We start from the raw sequence: 16,388 nt of genomic DNA, 5'->3' as shown, positions 1-16,388 counted from the left end.
GTAGAGCCCTTCCAAACCAAAGTTGTAATCACTTTTGTTTCACCCTGAGTTGAACAAATTTAGCTCAGTTTTGTTTTTTTGTTTTAATTTTATTTATTTGACACACAGAGAGACAGTGAGAGACAGAGATAAGCAGAGGGGGTGGCAGGCAGACAGGCAGAGGGAAAAGGAGAAGCAGGCTCGCTGCTGAGCAAGAAGCCCAGTGTGCAGCTTGATCCCAGGACCCTGGGATCATGACCTGAGCTGAAGGCAGACGCTTAACTGACTGAGCCACCCAGGTGCCCCTAACTCAGATATTTAAAGTTGATAATTCTTTAAACTTCTTTTGCATTTGTCATTCATATATTTCTGAGAATAATGTGAATATATTGCTCTTTAGTATTCAGCATTTCTGAGAAGGTATGTTGACTTTTACTACTACTGTTGAAACTGAAGTAGAAAAGTGTTAAATAAAATGAGTCTAGGATGCCTCGGTGGCTCAGTCATAATCGTCTGTCTTCGGCTTAGGTCATGATCCCAGGGTCTTGGGATCCAGTTCTGTGTTGGGCTCCTTGCTCAGCAGGGAGCTTGTTTCTCCCTCTCCCTGCTTGTGCTCTTTCTCTGTCCTCTCTCCCTCTCTGACAAATAAAATCTTTAAAAATTTATAAATAAATAAAGTGTGCCTTCGATCACAAAACAGGGCAGGAAGGCCACTTAACAAGATAAAGTCTCACAGGTACCCAGAAGTGACTGGGCTCTTAGGAATACAGCCCTTATCCCAAGATAAGGAAACTCAAATGCTCATTTACTTATATTGAGAAGTATAAATGCCAGGGAATTAGACACACAGCATTCTTCAGTTATTGCCCAGGTAACATGGAAATAGGTAGATATTCTTAATCTCTGACTTTTTACAGAAGGTTGATGCTGCTGAGTTGCTCCGTTTGTACTTAAACTATGACCTTTTAGAAGAAGCTGTGGATTTGGTTTCAGAATATGTAGATGCTGTATTGGGGAAAGGACATCAGTACTTTGGAATTGAGGTAGGCATGTATGCATGTTTCTTTTTAATTGTGACGTTATCTTCCTGATAAAGTAAGGATGTGAAAGTAAATTGAACTATAGGACAGTGGATTTAATCTTTACTCTTTGTAGTTATACGACTAGTTTTCTCAACAATCAGGAACCGGCACTGTAGGGGTCTCCAGTTTCCTGTTTATAAACCGGGAATACATTTCATTTTTCTCCATCAAAGGAGTGTAGCTTTAGTTAGTACTTGGAGGAGTTAAGTAATTAAAAACAAAGTGTTCTTTTCTGTGTGCCAAAGACTGTGCTGAGTCTCTGTGTTTTCTCGTTTAATCCTTACAGCCACCTCTGAGAGATTGTTTTAACCCTTTTTTTTTTTTAAAGATTTTATTTATTTATTTGACAGAGATCACAAGTAGGCAGACAGGCAGAGAGAAAGAGAGAGAGAGCCCCATGTGGGGCTCGATTCCAGGACCCCAGGATCATGACCTGAGCCGAAGGCAGAGGCTTTAACCCACTGAGCCACCCAGGCGCCCTAACCCTTTTTTTAAACGCATGAAGAAACAGAGACTCAGAGGTTAAGTTGCCAAAGTTCACACAGATGGTAAATAGAAAAAACAGGTCTAAAATCTAGGTCTAGTTAACTACAAAGCTAAGCTCTTAAGCTACCTCGGGAAAGTATTGAGAACTCTGAAAGGTGAGCTTTCTCTTTCTCAAACTTTTTTCCCCAGATAATTGGAATTAAGTTTCAGACTGTAGTCTCATTCATTGACATTAAGAATTTTTTGTTGTCCATTTTTCCTCACTAGGCTTTAGGGCTCCTTAAAGACAAGAGGCGACATGAATTTAAAAAAATACGTATGAAAATAAATACATACATAGATACATACATACATTTGATTTAACTGAGAAAAGGACAAGTTTCCCAGTTGAAAAGAGAAGCAAGGTGGGGAGGGGTTGTACAGTTGTGTGTCCGTGTGCGTGTATATGCAATTTCTTATTGTAAAAAAAAAAAAAAAAAGAATTTTATGTTAATTCAAACCTGCGAAACTAACTGCCTGGAAGAAATGGTCCGCTTTTGAGATTTTCTTCAAATAGTAGATATTTTCCCTTTCAGTTTCCACTGTCTGCAACAGCTCCAATGGTGTGGCTCCCTTACTCATCTATTGACCAGCTTCTCCAGGCTCTGGGAGAGAACAGCGCCAATAGTCACAACATTGCCGTAAGTCTGTCCTCTCGTGAGGCATGGGTCTTCGTAAGCCCTTGTACTACCACTTACTCCTAGAGCTTGCTCTTCAATTCTCAAGGATTAAGGGGAGAGTAGAAGCCATTTGTTGCCCTTAACATGCTGGCCCAATCCCTTTACAAAATGATTAGTTAAGCCAGATATAGCCTCTCTGGTTCTCAGAAGACCGCTTGTAATGCTTTTATTAAAATACTGGGATGGGATGGGTAGGGTGGGGGGGTCACTGGGTGATGGGCATTTAGGAGGGTATATGCTGTGTTGAGCACTGGGTGTTACAGGCAACTAATGAATCATTGAACACTACGTCTGAAACTAATGATGTACTATATGTTGGCTAGTTGAATTTAAATTTTAAAAAATACTGGTGTGATTTGCATGTTTAGAAGACTCGTTGGGATAACAGGATTGGGGTACTGCATTTAACAGAGAAGTCCGATTTTATCAGTAGTCACAGTGCAGACCCCTGTACTGAATGTTGAGTAAATGAAGCAGAGCGGCGAACATCATTATGAGGGGGAGGCTGGTTGATGAAATCAAAGTGCTTAAAAACTTTTGTCTTTATTTAGTCCTTGACCTATTCTATAATGATTCCCTTCTTTTCTCCTACAGCTATCCCAGAAAATACTTGACAAATTGGAGGACTACCAGCAAAAAGTTGATAAGGCAACACGGGATTTATTATATCGCCGGAACTTGTGATCCGGATGGTTGCTTAGCCTTTGTAACCGCTTGGTGCCTCTTAGGGCTTAAGACTTTACCCTACAGGAAGCCTGTATTCCAGGACAACTTTTATACCTGTAAATGATGTATACGACATCACGTCTGCATTCTGCGCAAGAGAGGAGGGCAGATGAGTCACAGAACCTGTGCTTGCTGGCGGTGCTAACACACAATTTCTGGTTTTCAACCTTGGTCTCAAACAGCTGCTTTTGTATATGATTCACAAGCTTTTTTAGAGTTTCTATTTTTTTAAACTACCGAAGACATTCTTTATCTGCAAATTAAAACCCACCCTCACTTTCCAAAATAGCTGATGGTGGTTGGTTGGTTGTAGCTACCCACCAGAAGCTGTCACTGCAAATCCTTCCATTCTTCCCTATCACTTTTTGTATTTCAATGGAGTTATTTTGGTCCAGAACTGACATGTATTTTCTGTATTGCAGAGACTAATGATTTTGCATACTCTTTTCATTATTTATTGTGGAGTTTTTGTATGATCTTCAATAAAGTATTAAATAATTTGCATAGATTAAACCTAAAATGATGACCAGCTGTCAAAGAAGATACCTTATTTTGAATCTGGTTCTGAAGCTAAAGTTGAGTAAACTCTTAGCTAAGAAAAAAAATTGGAAATTTTGTCTATAAGAATAGCCAATTTTGAAGGTAAATTCTGTTAACTTCTATGATTTATGATAATCAAGCCGGACTTGATCATACTACTTGTGTAATAATGTATTGGACCAAAATATAACTTTCCTGGTCAGATTCAGAAGTCATGCCCGCAAATTTTGGGGAAGGTGAAAAACAAAATCTTGGATTTTATTCTGTATATTAAAATTTATCTTTTAAGGAAATGATCTGTATATTGCTTATATGCCCTTTGACCTTTCTTGAGTTTTCCATAGCCTTTACTTTTTATACTGTCAATACCATATTTACATTATATATTTTAAATAACAATGTGAGCTTCACTGTGGTACCATTTACTGGTAGATAATTGAGATGCATGGTTCTTCATTCATTTTAGCTGTGCCATGATTAATATGAAGTGTTTGATGAAATGAGCAACTGGGAAAGCCCTTACCCTGCCAGAGCTCTATAAACCTGTAGCTTCCAGCTTTGGCAAGAAATACACATATATAACCAAATATACACTTATAAAACCAAGAGAAAGATCTCACAGAACATGTATCCACACTCACTATGTGCCCTGATGTTTTCATGAGTCTAATGGACCCTAACCCATAGTCTGAAAAATAATCAAATCCTCTTTGAGCCATTTTGGAGAACAAGAAGTATTTTGAGCCTGGTCCTGTTCCAGAAACTTACCCACTTGTGTTGTTTAGTGGCAGTTCACACGACCCTGACCAGTTTTTCCTGTTGGCCGTATTTTGGTTCAAGACTTAACCCATCCTGGAGCCAACCCAGCTCTGCTTCCATTTTCTTCCACCTTCTTCACTTTGGTTCCCAACCAGAGCAGAAGGTAGAGATTCTTTGACTAAACTCTCTGTGCTTGAGGTCTGCGTTTTTGTTTTCCCAGACCATGTGATATATTTTAATAGCTCATAATACCGCTATTCCTTGTTTTTTTCCACTTCAAAATTTTCTGATTACAAAGTTAAAAGAGCTCCCTCCTGTGGTCGCTGTGGCAGCACATAAACGAAAAATTGGAACAATACAGAGAAGATTAGCATGGCCCCTACTTGAGGATGACACACAAATTAATGGAGCAATCCACTAAGAAAAAAGAGCTCCCTACTTTTTTAATACTTAGCTACCATTATGGATGCCTCCGTGGAGCTGCTGACTCTTGATCTCAGCTCAGGTCTTTTATCTCAGGGTTTTGAGTTCAAGCCCTGCATTGGCCCCACACTGGTTATGGAGCCTATCTAAAACTGAATGAATGAATAAAAGATAAAAATAAAGGGTTGATTCTAAGAGGAAAACTTCAGTTTTTAATGTAACAAGATATAACACCTTACCAACCTGTGACAATAAGATGGCATCTGTGAATAATAGAATTTATAACAAACGAGTTTCATATTGACCATTCTTACCAGGTTTATAACTGATTTTTGTGAACTGCCAAGAAAGCCAATGTGTTCTGCAAACCGTGTCGTGCAGTGTCCTCAGTGCATTGTCACCACTGCCATTTGTCCTTGCTGGCACGCTTGAGAGTCCTACGCTTGAGGGTCAGTTCTCACCAGCTCACTACTGGTTTTTCTTTCCCCATTCCGATTCCCTCCCAAAGTCTATGCTGTGTTGTCTCCTAAATCTCCACTGAGCACTTAGGGGTACAGAAAAACAGAAACTTAAAAAGCGGATGCAAGATCTGGAAGCTTATACAAACCACATAGATTCATCCCCATAGATTTCATTCTTCGGCCACCTTTCAGTTGCCAGCCTGCTCTGGTGTGCCTGACACCAACATTCCTCTTGCAGAGAGAAATGTAAATTTTTTTTTTAAAGATTTTTATTCATTTATTTGTCAGAAAGAGAAAGCACACAAGCAGGCAGAGAGGCAGGTAGAGGTGGAGAGAGAGGCAGGCTCCCTTCTGAGCAAGGAGCCCAATGGGGAACTCGATCCCAGGACCCTGGGATCATGACCTGAGCCAAAGGCAGCGGCTTAACCCACTGAGCCACCCAGGTATCCCGAGAGAAATGTAAATTTAAATGGAATTTCTATTTAATTAGTCAACAAAGGAAAGTCTCTCACAGAATTTACCCAACTTACCTCAACCCGGTACATTGTTTTCTACTAGAACACAGTATAACAGAAGGTTCTAAAGGGTCCTTTAACCTTCACAGTTCTTTCCAATTTTGTCTGTACCTAGAAACTGATAGTCCTATAATACTGTTTTTACATAAATCGAGACCTTATTGTAATAGGTAACTCAAAGCCAAGCCAGAAGAAGGTACCTTTCCACATCTGCACGGAACTCCACCATCAAAGGACAAATTTTTTGTTCAAATGACACATGCCACCCTGTATAAACAAAAGTATATATCCCAGTAAATGAGGTTTCATGGTTTAAATGAACTTATTTCTATAAAATACACAAGATCAAATAATGTAGTATAATAATACTTTTGGGCTCCAGGTTGGCTCAGACAGTAGAGCACGTGACTCGACCTTGAGCCTAGATATGTGCAAACTTAACTGTAAAGAGCCAGGTAATAGTTCAGGCTTTGTAGTCTACATATGGTCTCTCTCATATATTCTTTGAAATTTGTTTGTAGAATCCTTTAAAAGGCCTGATTTAGCTGTAATTTGCCCACTCCTCCTCAAGATCCTTAACACCTTCTCTGAGGCCAATCATAGCAAAATATGTCCCCTTCAAAAGCCAGTGGTACCCAACCCTGGCTAAACATTAGAATAATCTAAACTTTTATTTTCTTTTTTAAAGACTTTATTTATTTATTTAAGAGAGAGTGAGCATATGAGAGAGAGAAGGAGCAGGGGGAGGGAGAAACAGACTCCCGCTGAGCAGGGAGCCTGACGTGGGGTTCCATCCCAGGACCTGGGATCATGACCCGAGCCAAAGGCAGGCACTTAACAGACTGAGCTACACAGGTGCCCAGAGTAACCTAAAAAGCTTTTTAAAAAAATAATTGACAGGGGTGCCTATCTGGCTTAGTCAGAGGAGAATGAGACTCTTGATCTCAGGTCCTGAGTTCCAGACCCACGATGAGTGTAGAGATATTTAAAAAAATAATAAATATGGGCATGTGGCTGGTTTAGTCAGAAGACCTTGTGACTCTTGACCTTAGGGTGGTGAGTTTTGGCTCCACACTGGGTATAGAGATCACTTAAAAACTAAAAAATAGGGGTGGCCTGGGTGGCTCAGTCAGTTAGGCATCTGCTTTCCACTCAGGTCCTGGGATGGAGCCCGGGATCGGACTCCCTGCTCAGTGTGGAGTCTGCTTTTCCCTTTCCCTCTGCCTCCCTTGCCCGTACTCTCTCCCACTCTCTCAAATAAAATCTAATGGGAAAAAAAAACTTAAAAATAATAAAAATAATAAACTTTAAAAAAAAAAAAAAGAGTTTAGGGTACCTGGGTCGCTCAGGTCATGATCCCAGAGTCCCAGAATCCAGCCCAATGTCAGGTTCCTTGCTCAGCTGGGAGTCTGCTTCTTCCTCTCCCTCTGCTCCTCCTTCTTCTGATGATCTCTCTTGCACTCAAATAAATAAATAAATAAATCTTAAAAAGATATCTTTTAAAAAATATTTTATTTAGTTGAGGGAAGAGAGAGAGAGAGCATGAGCAGAGGTGAGTAGGAGCAGAGGGAGAAGAAGCTGGATCCCAGGACCCTGAGATCTGGACCAAAGCTGAAGGCAGATGTTTAATCGACTAAGCCACCCAGGTGCCCCTAAATAAATACACTTTTTGAAATAGATGATAGATAGATAGATAGATAGATAGATACATAGATAAACCAATGCAGGGCTCGATCCCAGGACCCTGGGATCATGACCTGAGCTGAAGGCAGTTCTTAACCAACTGAGCCACCCAGGATCCCCTGGCTTGTGGCTCTTGATCTTGGGGTCCATGGTGGGCACAGAGCTTATTTTAAGAGAAAAAAATTGATATGGGCTCTGTACTCCCACCCCCAATCCTGATTTAGATTTTTATACTGCTTTAGCACTTGCTCTCCAGATGGTTCTATGAACAGTCAGGGTTGAGAACCCTGGTTATAAATATTACAGTTATTTCAGTCACCTCCAGAAATGTAAGTTTCCCCCAAGGGAAAAAACCTTTCCCGTTTCTGTGCACTCTGGTTTAGCTCATAATCTCAACTTGATTCCAGCTGGTTATATAATAGCATCTAGACTTCTGTATAAACAAAATACTCATTAATAGTAATAAAAGCTGGGGCACCTGGGTGGTTCAGTCATTGAGTGTCCGCCTTCAGCTCAAGTCATGATCCCAGGGTCCCAGGATGGCCCTCGTTGGGCTCCCTGCTCAGCGGGAAACCTGCTTCTTCCTCTCCCATTCTCCCAGCTTGTGTTCCCTCTCTGGCTGTCTCTCTCTGTGTCAAATGAATAAATAAAATCTTTTTTAAAATAAAAATAAAAAAATAAATACCCATAAAAATAGTAATAAGAGCTACCATATAATGATCGCTTATTTTGTTCCTGGTACAAGGCAAAGATCTTAAAACTATGATCTCATTTAAACTTCATAACAACCCTATGAATACTGTTACTGGCACATTTTACAGTGCTGAAACAAGTTTACAGTTGTTAAGAAACTTGCCCAAGTAATCACATCTGGAAGGTGCTAAAGCTGAGTTTTGAACCCAGACATTTGGCTTCAGAACTCCTATGTACAACTACTATATTTCTTCCTTAAAAAAAAAAAAGAGGATATTATATTGTTTAAGATTTTATTTATTTATTTGGCAGAGAGAGAGAGAGAACAACGGGGGGAAAAGTAGAGGGAGAAGGGAATGGAGAAGCAGGCTCCCTGCAGAGCAGGGAAAGCCCAATAGTGGTGCTTGATCTTGATCCCAGGACTCAGGAATCGTGACCTGAGCCGAAGGCAGTGGCTTAACCAGCTGAGCCACCCAGGCGCCTCAAACTACTATATTTCAATATATTTCAATACTCTTCACTCAAGAAATAAGAAAACTGTGAACAGTTTCGAAACAGCAAATTCTCCCATTTCTAGCTGCTAATTTTTCAGAAATCTTGGGAGTCTAAACTTTGGACACTAATCCAGATATTTTTCCCATAGACAAGAAAAAAACTCTTGGTATTTATTTCAAGTCTGTATAATCTACATGCAGTACATTCATTCAAAAATTATGTCCCAGAAAGTACATTTCATAAAGAGGGGACAAAATGGACAAGTCACTGTCTTCATGGCTTTTGCATCCCAAAGTTGTCTGGTTCATTCATAAAAGCATGCAACTTGGGGCACCTGGGTGGCTCAGTACTTAGGCGTCTGCCTTTAGCTCGGGTCATGATCCCAGGGTTCTGGGATTGAGCCCTGCATTGGGCTCCCTGCTCAGTGGGAAGCCTGCTTATCCCTCTCCCACTCCCCTGGTTGTGTTCCCTCTCTCACTGTCTCTCTCTCTCTGTGTCAACTAAATAAATAAAATCTTAAAAGAAAAAAAAAGATCATGCAATGTTTGATCTCAGGGTTGTGAGTTTAACCCCCCTGTTGAGTGCAGAGATTATTTTAAAAACGTAAATTTGGGGCACCTGGGTGGCTCAGTGGATTAAAGCCTCTGCCTTCGGCTCAGGTCATGATCCTGGGGTCCTGGGATTGAGCCCTGCATCGGGCTTTTCTGTTCCTCTCTATGCCTGCCTCTCTCTGCCCACTTGTGATCTGTCTATCAAATAAATAAATAAAATCTTAAAAAAAAACCTTATAAAAAACGTAAATTTAAGGGACGCCCTGGGTGGCACAGTTAAGCCTCTGACTCCTGGTTTCTGCTCAGGTCCTGATCTCAGGGTGGAGATATTGAGCCCCAAGTCAGGATCTGCTCTCAACGTTCAAGAGTCTCCTTGAGATTCTCCCTCCCCTTCTTCCCTTCCTGTGTCCTCTCTCTAAAATAATAAATAAATAAAAATTTTTTAAAAAGATTTCATTCATTTATTTGACACAGAGATAGATCCAGAGAGCACAAGTCGGGGGAATGGCAGAGGGAGAAGCAGGCTCCCTGCTGAGCAGAGAGTCCTATGCCAGACTCCATCCCAAGACCCTGAAATAATGACCAGAGCCAAAGGCAGATACTTAACCAACTGAGCCACCCAGGCACCCCAAATGAATAAATCTTAAAACAGGAACAACTTGGGAGTACCTGGTGGCTCAGTCCATAGAGGATACGACTTGTGATCTCTGGGTTGTAAGTTCTCTTGATCTCAGGGTTGTAAGTTCAAGCCCCACTTGGGTGTAGAAATTACTTAAAAATAAAATCTTTGGGTTATGAGGGAAATACAGATCAAAACCACAATGAGATACCCTCTCACACCAGTCAGAATGGCTAAAATTAACAAGCCAGGAAATGACAGATGCTGGCGAGGATGCGGAGAAAGGGGAACCCTCCTACATTGTTGGTGGGAATGCAAGCTGGTGCAACCACTCTGGAAAGCAGCATGGAGGTTCCTCAAAAATTGAAAATAGAGCTACCCTATGACCCAGCAATTGCACTACTGGGTATTTACCCTAAAGATAAAAATGTAGTGATCCGAAGGGGCACATGCACCCGAATGTTTATAGTAGCAATGCCCACAATAGCCAAATTATGGAAAGAACCTAGCTGTCCATCAACAGATGAATGGATAAAGAAGATATGGTGTATATATACAATGGAATACTATGCAGCCATCAAAAGAAATTAAATCTTACCATTTGTGATGACGTGGATGGAACCAGAGGGTATTATGCTTAGCGAAATAAGTCAGTCGGAGAAAGACAACTATCATATGATCTCCCTGATATGAGGAAGTGGAGATGCAACATGGGGGGTTTAGGGGTTAGGAAAAGGATAAATGAAACAAGATGGGATCGGGAGGGAGACAAACCATAAGAGACAATCTCACAAAACAAACTGAGGGTTGCTGGGGGGAGGGGGGTTGGGAGAGGGTGGTGGGGTTATGGACATTGGGGAGGGTATTATGCTATGGTGAGTGCTGTGAAGTGTGTAAACCTGATGATTCACAGACCTGTACCCCTGGGGCTAAAAATACATTATATGTTTATTAAAAAATAAAAAAATAATAATTAAAAAAAATCTTTGGGTTATGGACATTAGGAAGGGTAAGTGATATGGAGAGTGCTGTGAAGTGTAAGCCTGACGATTCACAGACCTGTACCCCTGGGGCAAATAATACATTATATGTTAATAAAAATAATTAATAAAAACATTAAAATCATAATGGGGGCTTCTGGGTGACTGCCATTTAAGCATCTGCCTTCAGTACCTGTCATGATCCCAGGGTCCTTGAAATCATCCCCAGGTCCGGCTCCCTGCTCATCAGGGAGCCTCCTTCTTTCTACTCCTCTCCACTGTGCTCTATCTCTCTCTCAAACAAAATCTTAAAAAATAAGATAAAAATTTAAAAACAACATTCTGAGGGATCATCTATACATTATGGATAATGATATACAGGGTTCCGGTGAGAATAAAATACACTTATACTTGGTTGTTTTTGTTTGTTTGTTTGTTAAGATTTTATTTCTTTTGGGGGCATCTGGGTGGCTCAGCTAGTTAAGCAGCTGCTTTCAGCCCAGGTCACCATCCCAGCATTCTGGGATCGAGGCCAGCATGGGGCTCCCTGCTCAGCAGGGAGTCTGCTTCTCCCTCTCCCTCTGCTTCTCTCTTTCTCCTCAAATAAATAAATAACACCTTTTTTAAAAAGAGAGATTTTATTTGTTTTGAGAGAGAGAAGAAAGTGAGCACGAAGCGGGGGAGGGGCAGAGGAGAAAAGCTGACTCTCTGCTCAGCAGGGAACCTGATATGGGGCTCCATCCCCTTACCCTAAGACAACCCCTTAACGGACTGAGCCACCCGGGCACCCCTACAATTGTGCTTGCAAAGCGCTTAGACAGTGGCTCACACATAGTGAGGGCTCAATAAATGTTAGATATTATTAGTATGTTTTACTAAGAACTGAACCGCTGGGGATATAAAAATAAATACGCTCAGTTTCTTAAGATTGAGAAGAGGGAAACGGATATAACGGACTTAACGGCAAAATGTCAAGCACTGGGGAGGGCCTCAGCACTGTTAAAAGGTTGAGAGATGATAATGCCTGCGCTGGATATTGAGGAATGGAGAGTTTTGCCATGTGATAGTGTATTAGCTAGTCTTTAGCTGGCTGGCTCCAGAGGGGTAAGAAGGGGACGGGGTGGGGGTGCGGGGTGGAGGGCTAAAGGAAGATAAATCTAATAAAGCAGGTTGAGAATCGATGGACTAGACTGGGTAAGCTCCTGTACCCCATCGCAATAATTTAGGATTTTTCCTCCTATGCAGTATAACGTCTAGTGATTTTTTTCCAGCTGATAAGACTTTACAAAAGCATAAAGACCCACTATTTTAGGGCGCCTGGGCGGCTCAGTCTGTTAAGCGGCTGCCTTCGGCTCAGGTCATGATCCCAGATCCTCGGGTCGAGCCCCGCCCGCATCGGGCTCCTTGTTTCAGTGGAAAGCCTGCTTCTCCCTCTCCCTCTCCCTCTCCCTGCGGCTCTGCCTACTTGTGCTCTGTCAAATAAATCAATAAAATCTTAAAAAAAAAAAAAAACCCACTCTTTTATTTAGTGTTCAACGTCATACCCAAAGTAAGCCACAATAATCAGGACGAAAGTCTAGAAAAGGCCTGAAATGCAGCACAGCTTCCCAAAGGCCAAAACAAAACAATATAGCCAACAGCAAGCCGAGAAGAGGGACAAGATGGAGGACGACGCGATGAAGAAAAGACTTCGCAAAAGACGCATGGGTGGAGTCCGACGTAAGGGAAAGTCATTCTAACTCAGGCCCTTCCGCGCTATTGGCCTGACTCTGACTCTTTTTCCTTTTCCATTGGCTCCTGGCTCCTTCGATGGATCAAAACAGCCAATCGCCTAGCACCGTGGGTAAAGCCCGCCCTTCCTCTCTGAGGGGAGTAGCCAGAAGAGCGTAGAGGACCCAAGGCGCTTGCGCGGGCGCGCGCTCCGCCGGTTAAAAGCAGATTCTCTCAGGAGGCGGTGTCGCGGTCCATGAATATTGATTACGCAGCGCCGAGCCGAGCGCCCGCCCCTCTCGGCTGGCCGACGCTCGCGGCTCGCGCTCGAGCTCGCGATGGGGAAGAAGTCCCGGGCGGTACCCGGCCGCAGGCCCATCCTGCAGCTCTCTCCGCCGGGGCCCCGAAGCAACACGCCGGGCAGGGATCCGGAGCCGGAACCCGACACGGAACCGGACTCGACGGTGGCGGCGCCCAGCCAGCCAGCTCCGGCGGCGCCACCGCCAACTACGACGACGACGACCACGGTGACTGCTGCCGCCGCGGCCCCGGACGACTCTCCTTCAGAAAGTAAAGGTGCGCGAGGGGCCCCGACACTTAGGTGGGGAGTCCGAAACTCGAGCTCGGGGCTTGCGGCCTACGGCGAGGGCCGTGGGAGGAGGAGAAATCCAGGCCGGGGGTGGGGGGGCTTCCTGCACATCCGAGGCCTGCTGCGTGGGGCCCGAGAGGAGGACCGCTGTGGGCCCCGGGGCCGCGCAAGGGCCAGCGGCGCCGTGCGCGCCCGCCCGGCTGACCGAGAGGCGCCATCTCTGGTGCGGGGCTCGGCCTGGCATCCCGAGTCTCCTTGATGTGCAGTCTCGGCTTTGCATAACTTACGGATATTTGTGAAAGTACGAGCTTCTCGTCCGAGGCCTCGTGACCGGGAACCTGGCCTTCCAACACACGTCATGTGTTTTTCCCTTCGTTTTTGTCAAAACCGAGAGGGACCCTCTAGAAGGCAGCAAACCCATTTTATTGTAGCCCCCAAATTCCTTTAGAAGTGAAACTGGTGCGTTCCCGAGTACTTGTTTGTTCCCAGAATGGTCTTGGATTAAGAGTAACTGCAGCGCTGCTGCGGGAGCCAGATGCCCGAGAAGCCGCGACCGTTTCAGGCGCTAAAAAATCCCGTTGGGTAGTGCCTGCGCGGTGTGGGGAGGGGCGGCGGGTAGCTATAGCCGTGTTGTCGTAAAGGCCCGGTGGTAGCCCGGAGATTTATTGTGTGTTTATTTTTAAACGTTTAAATTATTTCAGATGCATTTCATGTACCATAATCATATTTTTAATGTTAAAGTCACGTGGAAGAGGCCAGTTCTGCTTGTTTATCGTCTCCCGATTATTTGGGTCAGGGATGAATTTACACACCCTGTTTTCAAATTGGTGAAATAGAGACTGGGAAGGTCAAATCGAAGATTGTTTGGTCATTCGTAGTGTTTTCTCTGGTCCATTGGCACACTGGTTTTCTTTTGTTCTTTTTTTAAAATCCAGATGAGCAGGAAGTGGTGGTGGAGGTTCCCAGAGTTCCGAATCCTCCCAAACCAGTCATGACCACCAGACCTACAGCCGTTAAAGCAACAGGTACAATTTTTTTTTTCATGTTTTCTACAAGGTCTTTCATTAAGATCAAATTGGGTTTGTATATATTTTGTTGAATGCTTCAGTGTCGCAAATTTACTGTTCTCCCATAAATGGAAATTTAAAATTTTTGAAAATGAAAGTAAAATTTTTCTGAGGGCTTGCTGGTATATACACATTAATCAAAGCAAAATTTGTTGTTGCTTTTTCTCTGTACCCAAGATACTTTGTACTGCTTTTCTTCTAATGCTGTTTGGTAGTTTTCTGGCTCGCCTGCCAGCTTGGTGTTCTTCAGAGACCTCAGGGATGTCTTTCATTCTGTGCATTTCTTCTTCAGCACAGTGCTTTGAGGTACCTAGTGAATACTTTTGGAGCTGAAAATTGCCCTTATTAAATATTTTTTTTTAGCATTAAGGAATATTCAGATATACAGGAAATGCCAAGAATGTTAGTTTTCTCCATTCTTTATATGTCTTGAAAGATCAAAACACGTTTCGTACTATGCATCTAATAATTTTATTCTTTTAAGTTTGGAGGTTTCTGTATGCTATATTAATACACCTGAAATAATAGATGCTTGTTCCTCTCTGCTTCCATTTGCCACTTCAAAAAAAAAGTTGTTAAAATGTTTTTATAATACAGTAGAGCAAGCATATCTAATACTTTTATGCAGAAGAACATTAGGGTAATATGCATATGAAATTCTCTAAGGAGAAATTCAGAGTAGCCTCTGAAATTAGATCAGTAGACTACTATGATTCTTTTAGCCTATTGATTGTTAATGGTTTCTATGACCAAAAGAATTAAAACTGTTTAAATGTTATAGTTACTAGAAATAAGACACAGTTACTGTTTGAAACTTAAAAGTAAGGTATACACCTAAGAAATAATTTTCCACCTAATGTAGATTGATTTGCAAATGGTGCTTATGGAGGTTTGAACAGTCAGCATCCCTCTCAAAAAAAAAAAAAACAACAAAACTGCTAAGGACTATGGCTCTGAAGAATGTCCTTGCTTCCTCTGGTTTTAAGTAGAAACAACATCTCAGTAGTAGTCTGGAGTAGGTCCCATGAGGTTTGTTTTGTTGTTGTTGTTTTTTTTTAATTAAGTAATTTTACATAGTACTTAGGACTTTTTTCAGTGTTATTCTAAATTCATGCCTGTTCCTTATCAGTGATGAACTAAATTTCATGTGATTAGAACTTACATGCATTTCACAACTTGCTTTTATCTTGCTTTTATTCCTTTAGCATTACTTTCTGTCCCCTTAGCATTATTTCATGTAATCTTATAATGATCTGATTAATCATGAATTAGTACTGCATCAGGTACTGTGCTGTAATTTGCTTTATGAGTCCCCTGAGAGCATTTGAGTTGTTCATAGCTTTATTTACTTAATAAAGCTGTAGAATCCTTGTGTGAAAAAATTTTTGAGTTATTTTGGGGGTTATACTCTGAAAAATGGGATTATGTAGCTGAAAGAAACTTGAAGAGTTTTGTGGGTCTTGGTATATGTAACCACATTATTCTTAAGAAATAATTTATGTTGTCTCTACAGTATTAAGTATGCCTATTTCCCCAATATATTGGGTTTAATCATTTTCATTTATTTTGCTGTTTAACAGTCATTATGTTATTAGCTTGAAAGAGGTTTGATGTGTGTACTGTGAAAAGCTCTGAGGTAAAAAAGGAATAGGTGGGCCTTGGCTAAACCTCTCGCCTGTGAGACCAACTTTCTGAGTCTGGGGAACTACCTACCCCTGCTTGAAGAATTTTGTAATAAAAATTCCATGCAGCTCATCTGGTTGGAACCTTTTACCAAAGGATGTGGAATTAAGGCTAATGATCTAGATGATTATATATATAATTTCCTGTAGGAAGTATTTATAAATTTCCCACCCTCCCCCCCCATCACCCAGAAACCAGTGCTGAATACTAAAGTGCAGATTCTTTTCATACGCAAAAGCTTCTTTTCGTATTACTACCCTTACTGGGCTATTACCTCTTATCAGAAAATCAGGAAGGTTGATGGACATGCCACAAAATGATGAGAAATAAAATACTTGGTAATTGGAAAATGGAGAACTGTCAGATGTCCACTTAAAAATCTTCCTAATCAGAAAAAATTTAGTATATGTGCTGCCGAAGCGAGCACGCTAATCAGAAAAAATTTAAAGAAAATAAAAATCTTCCTAATCAGTTTTAAATATTTTAGAAATTGGTATTTAGTACAAGAACTTATAAAAATAATGAAGGCAAGATGTATATGACTAAAGCAATGAATATGAACTATGATAAATAAAAGGAACTTTTATTTTTAGGTGATTTCATGAATTCATTTATGGAATTATGGTAA

The 16,388-nt window shown here is 41.7% G+C and overlaps 2 protein-coding genes and 1 non-coding gene across 4 annotated transcripts in view; all 3 read left to right on the top strand.

Moving 5' to 3' along the window:
• The window catches only part of NUP160 (nucleoporin 160), a 50,260-nt gene extending 46,432 nt beyond the window's left edge, over positions 1 to 3,828 (top strand). Inside the window, exons 34-36 of the mRNA XM_032844519.1 lie at positions 897 to 1,022; positions 2,123 to 2,227; positions 2,861 to 3,828. Coding sequence (XP_032700410.1) covers positions 897 to 1,022; positions 2,123 to 2,227; positions 2,861 to 2,950 — 321 coding nt within the window. The 3' untranslated portion in view covers positions 2,951 to 3,828. The remainder of the gene's footprint in view (positions 1 to 896; positions 1,023 to 2,122; positions 2,228 to 2,860) is intronic.
• Positions 3,829 to 4,607: 779 nt separating this feature from the next.
• On the top strand, positions 4,608 to 4,715 carry LOC116859448. The gene has a single exon (XR_004381153.1). It is a non-coding gene; the product is annotated as a U6 spliceosomal RNA (small nuclear RNA).
• Positions 4,716 to 12,720: 8,005 nt separating this feature from the next.
• Positions 12,721 to 16,388, top strand: part of FNBP4 (formin binding protein 4) — a 38,203-nt gene continuing 34,535 nt past the window's right edge. Inside the window, exons 1-2 of one of the 2 annotated variants that reach the window (XM_032844522.1) lie at positions 12,721 to 12,991; positions 13,946 to 14,035. In XM_032844522.1, coding sequence (XP_032700413.1) covers positions 12,760 to 12,991; positions 13,946 to 14,035 — 322 coding nt within the window. In that variant the 5' untranslated portion in view covers positions 12,721 to 12,759. Of the gene's footprint in view, positions 12,998 to 13,945; positions 14,036 to 16,388 lie in introns of both variants that reach the window. The other variant, XM_032844520.1, reaches the window with a different exon arrangement.

The sequence above is a fragment of the Lontra canadensis genome, unplaced genomic scaffold, assembly GCF_010015895.1.
Source record: "Lontra canadensis isolate GAN:19392208 unplaced genomic scaffold, GSC_riverotter_1.0 scaffold154, whole genome shotgun sequence".
Taxonomy (NCBI): Eukaryota; Metazoa; Chordata; class Mammalia; order Carnivora; family Mustelidae; genus Lontra; species Lontra canadensis.
Note: the sequence above shows the minus strand (reverse complement) of the source record. Positions and strands in the feature narration are given on the sequence as shown.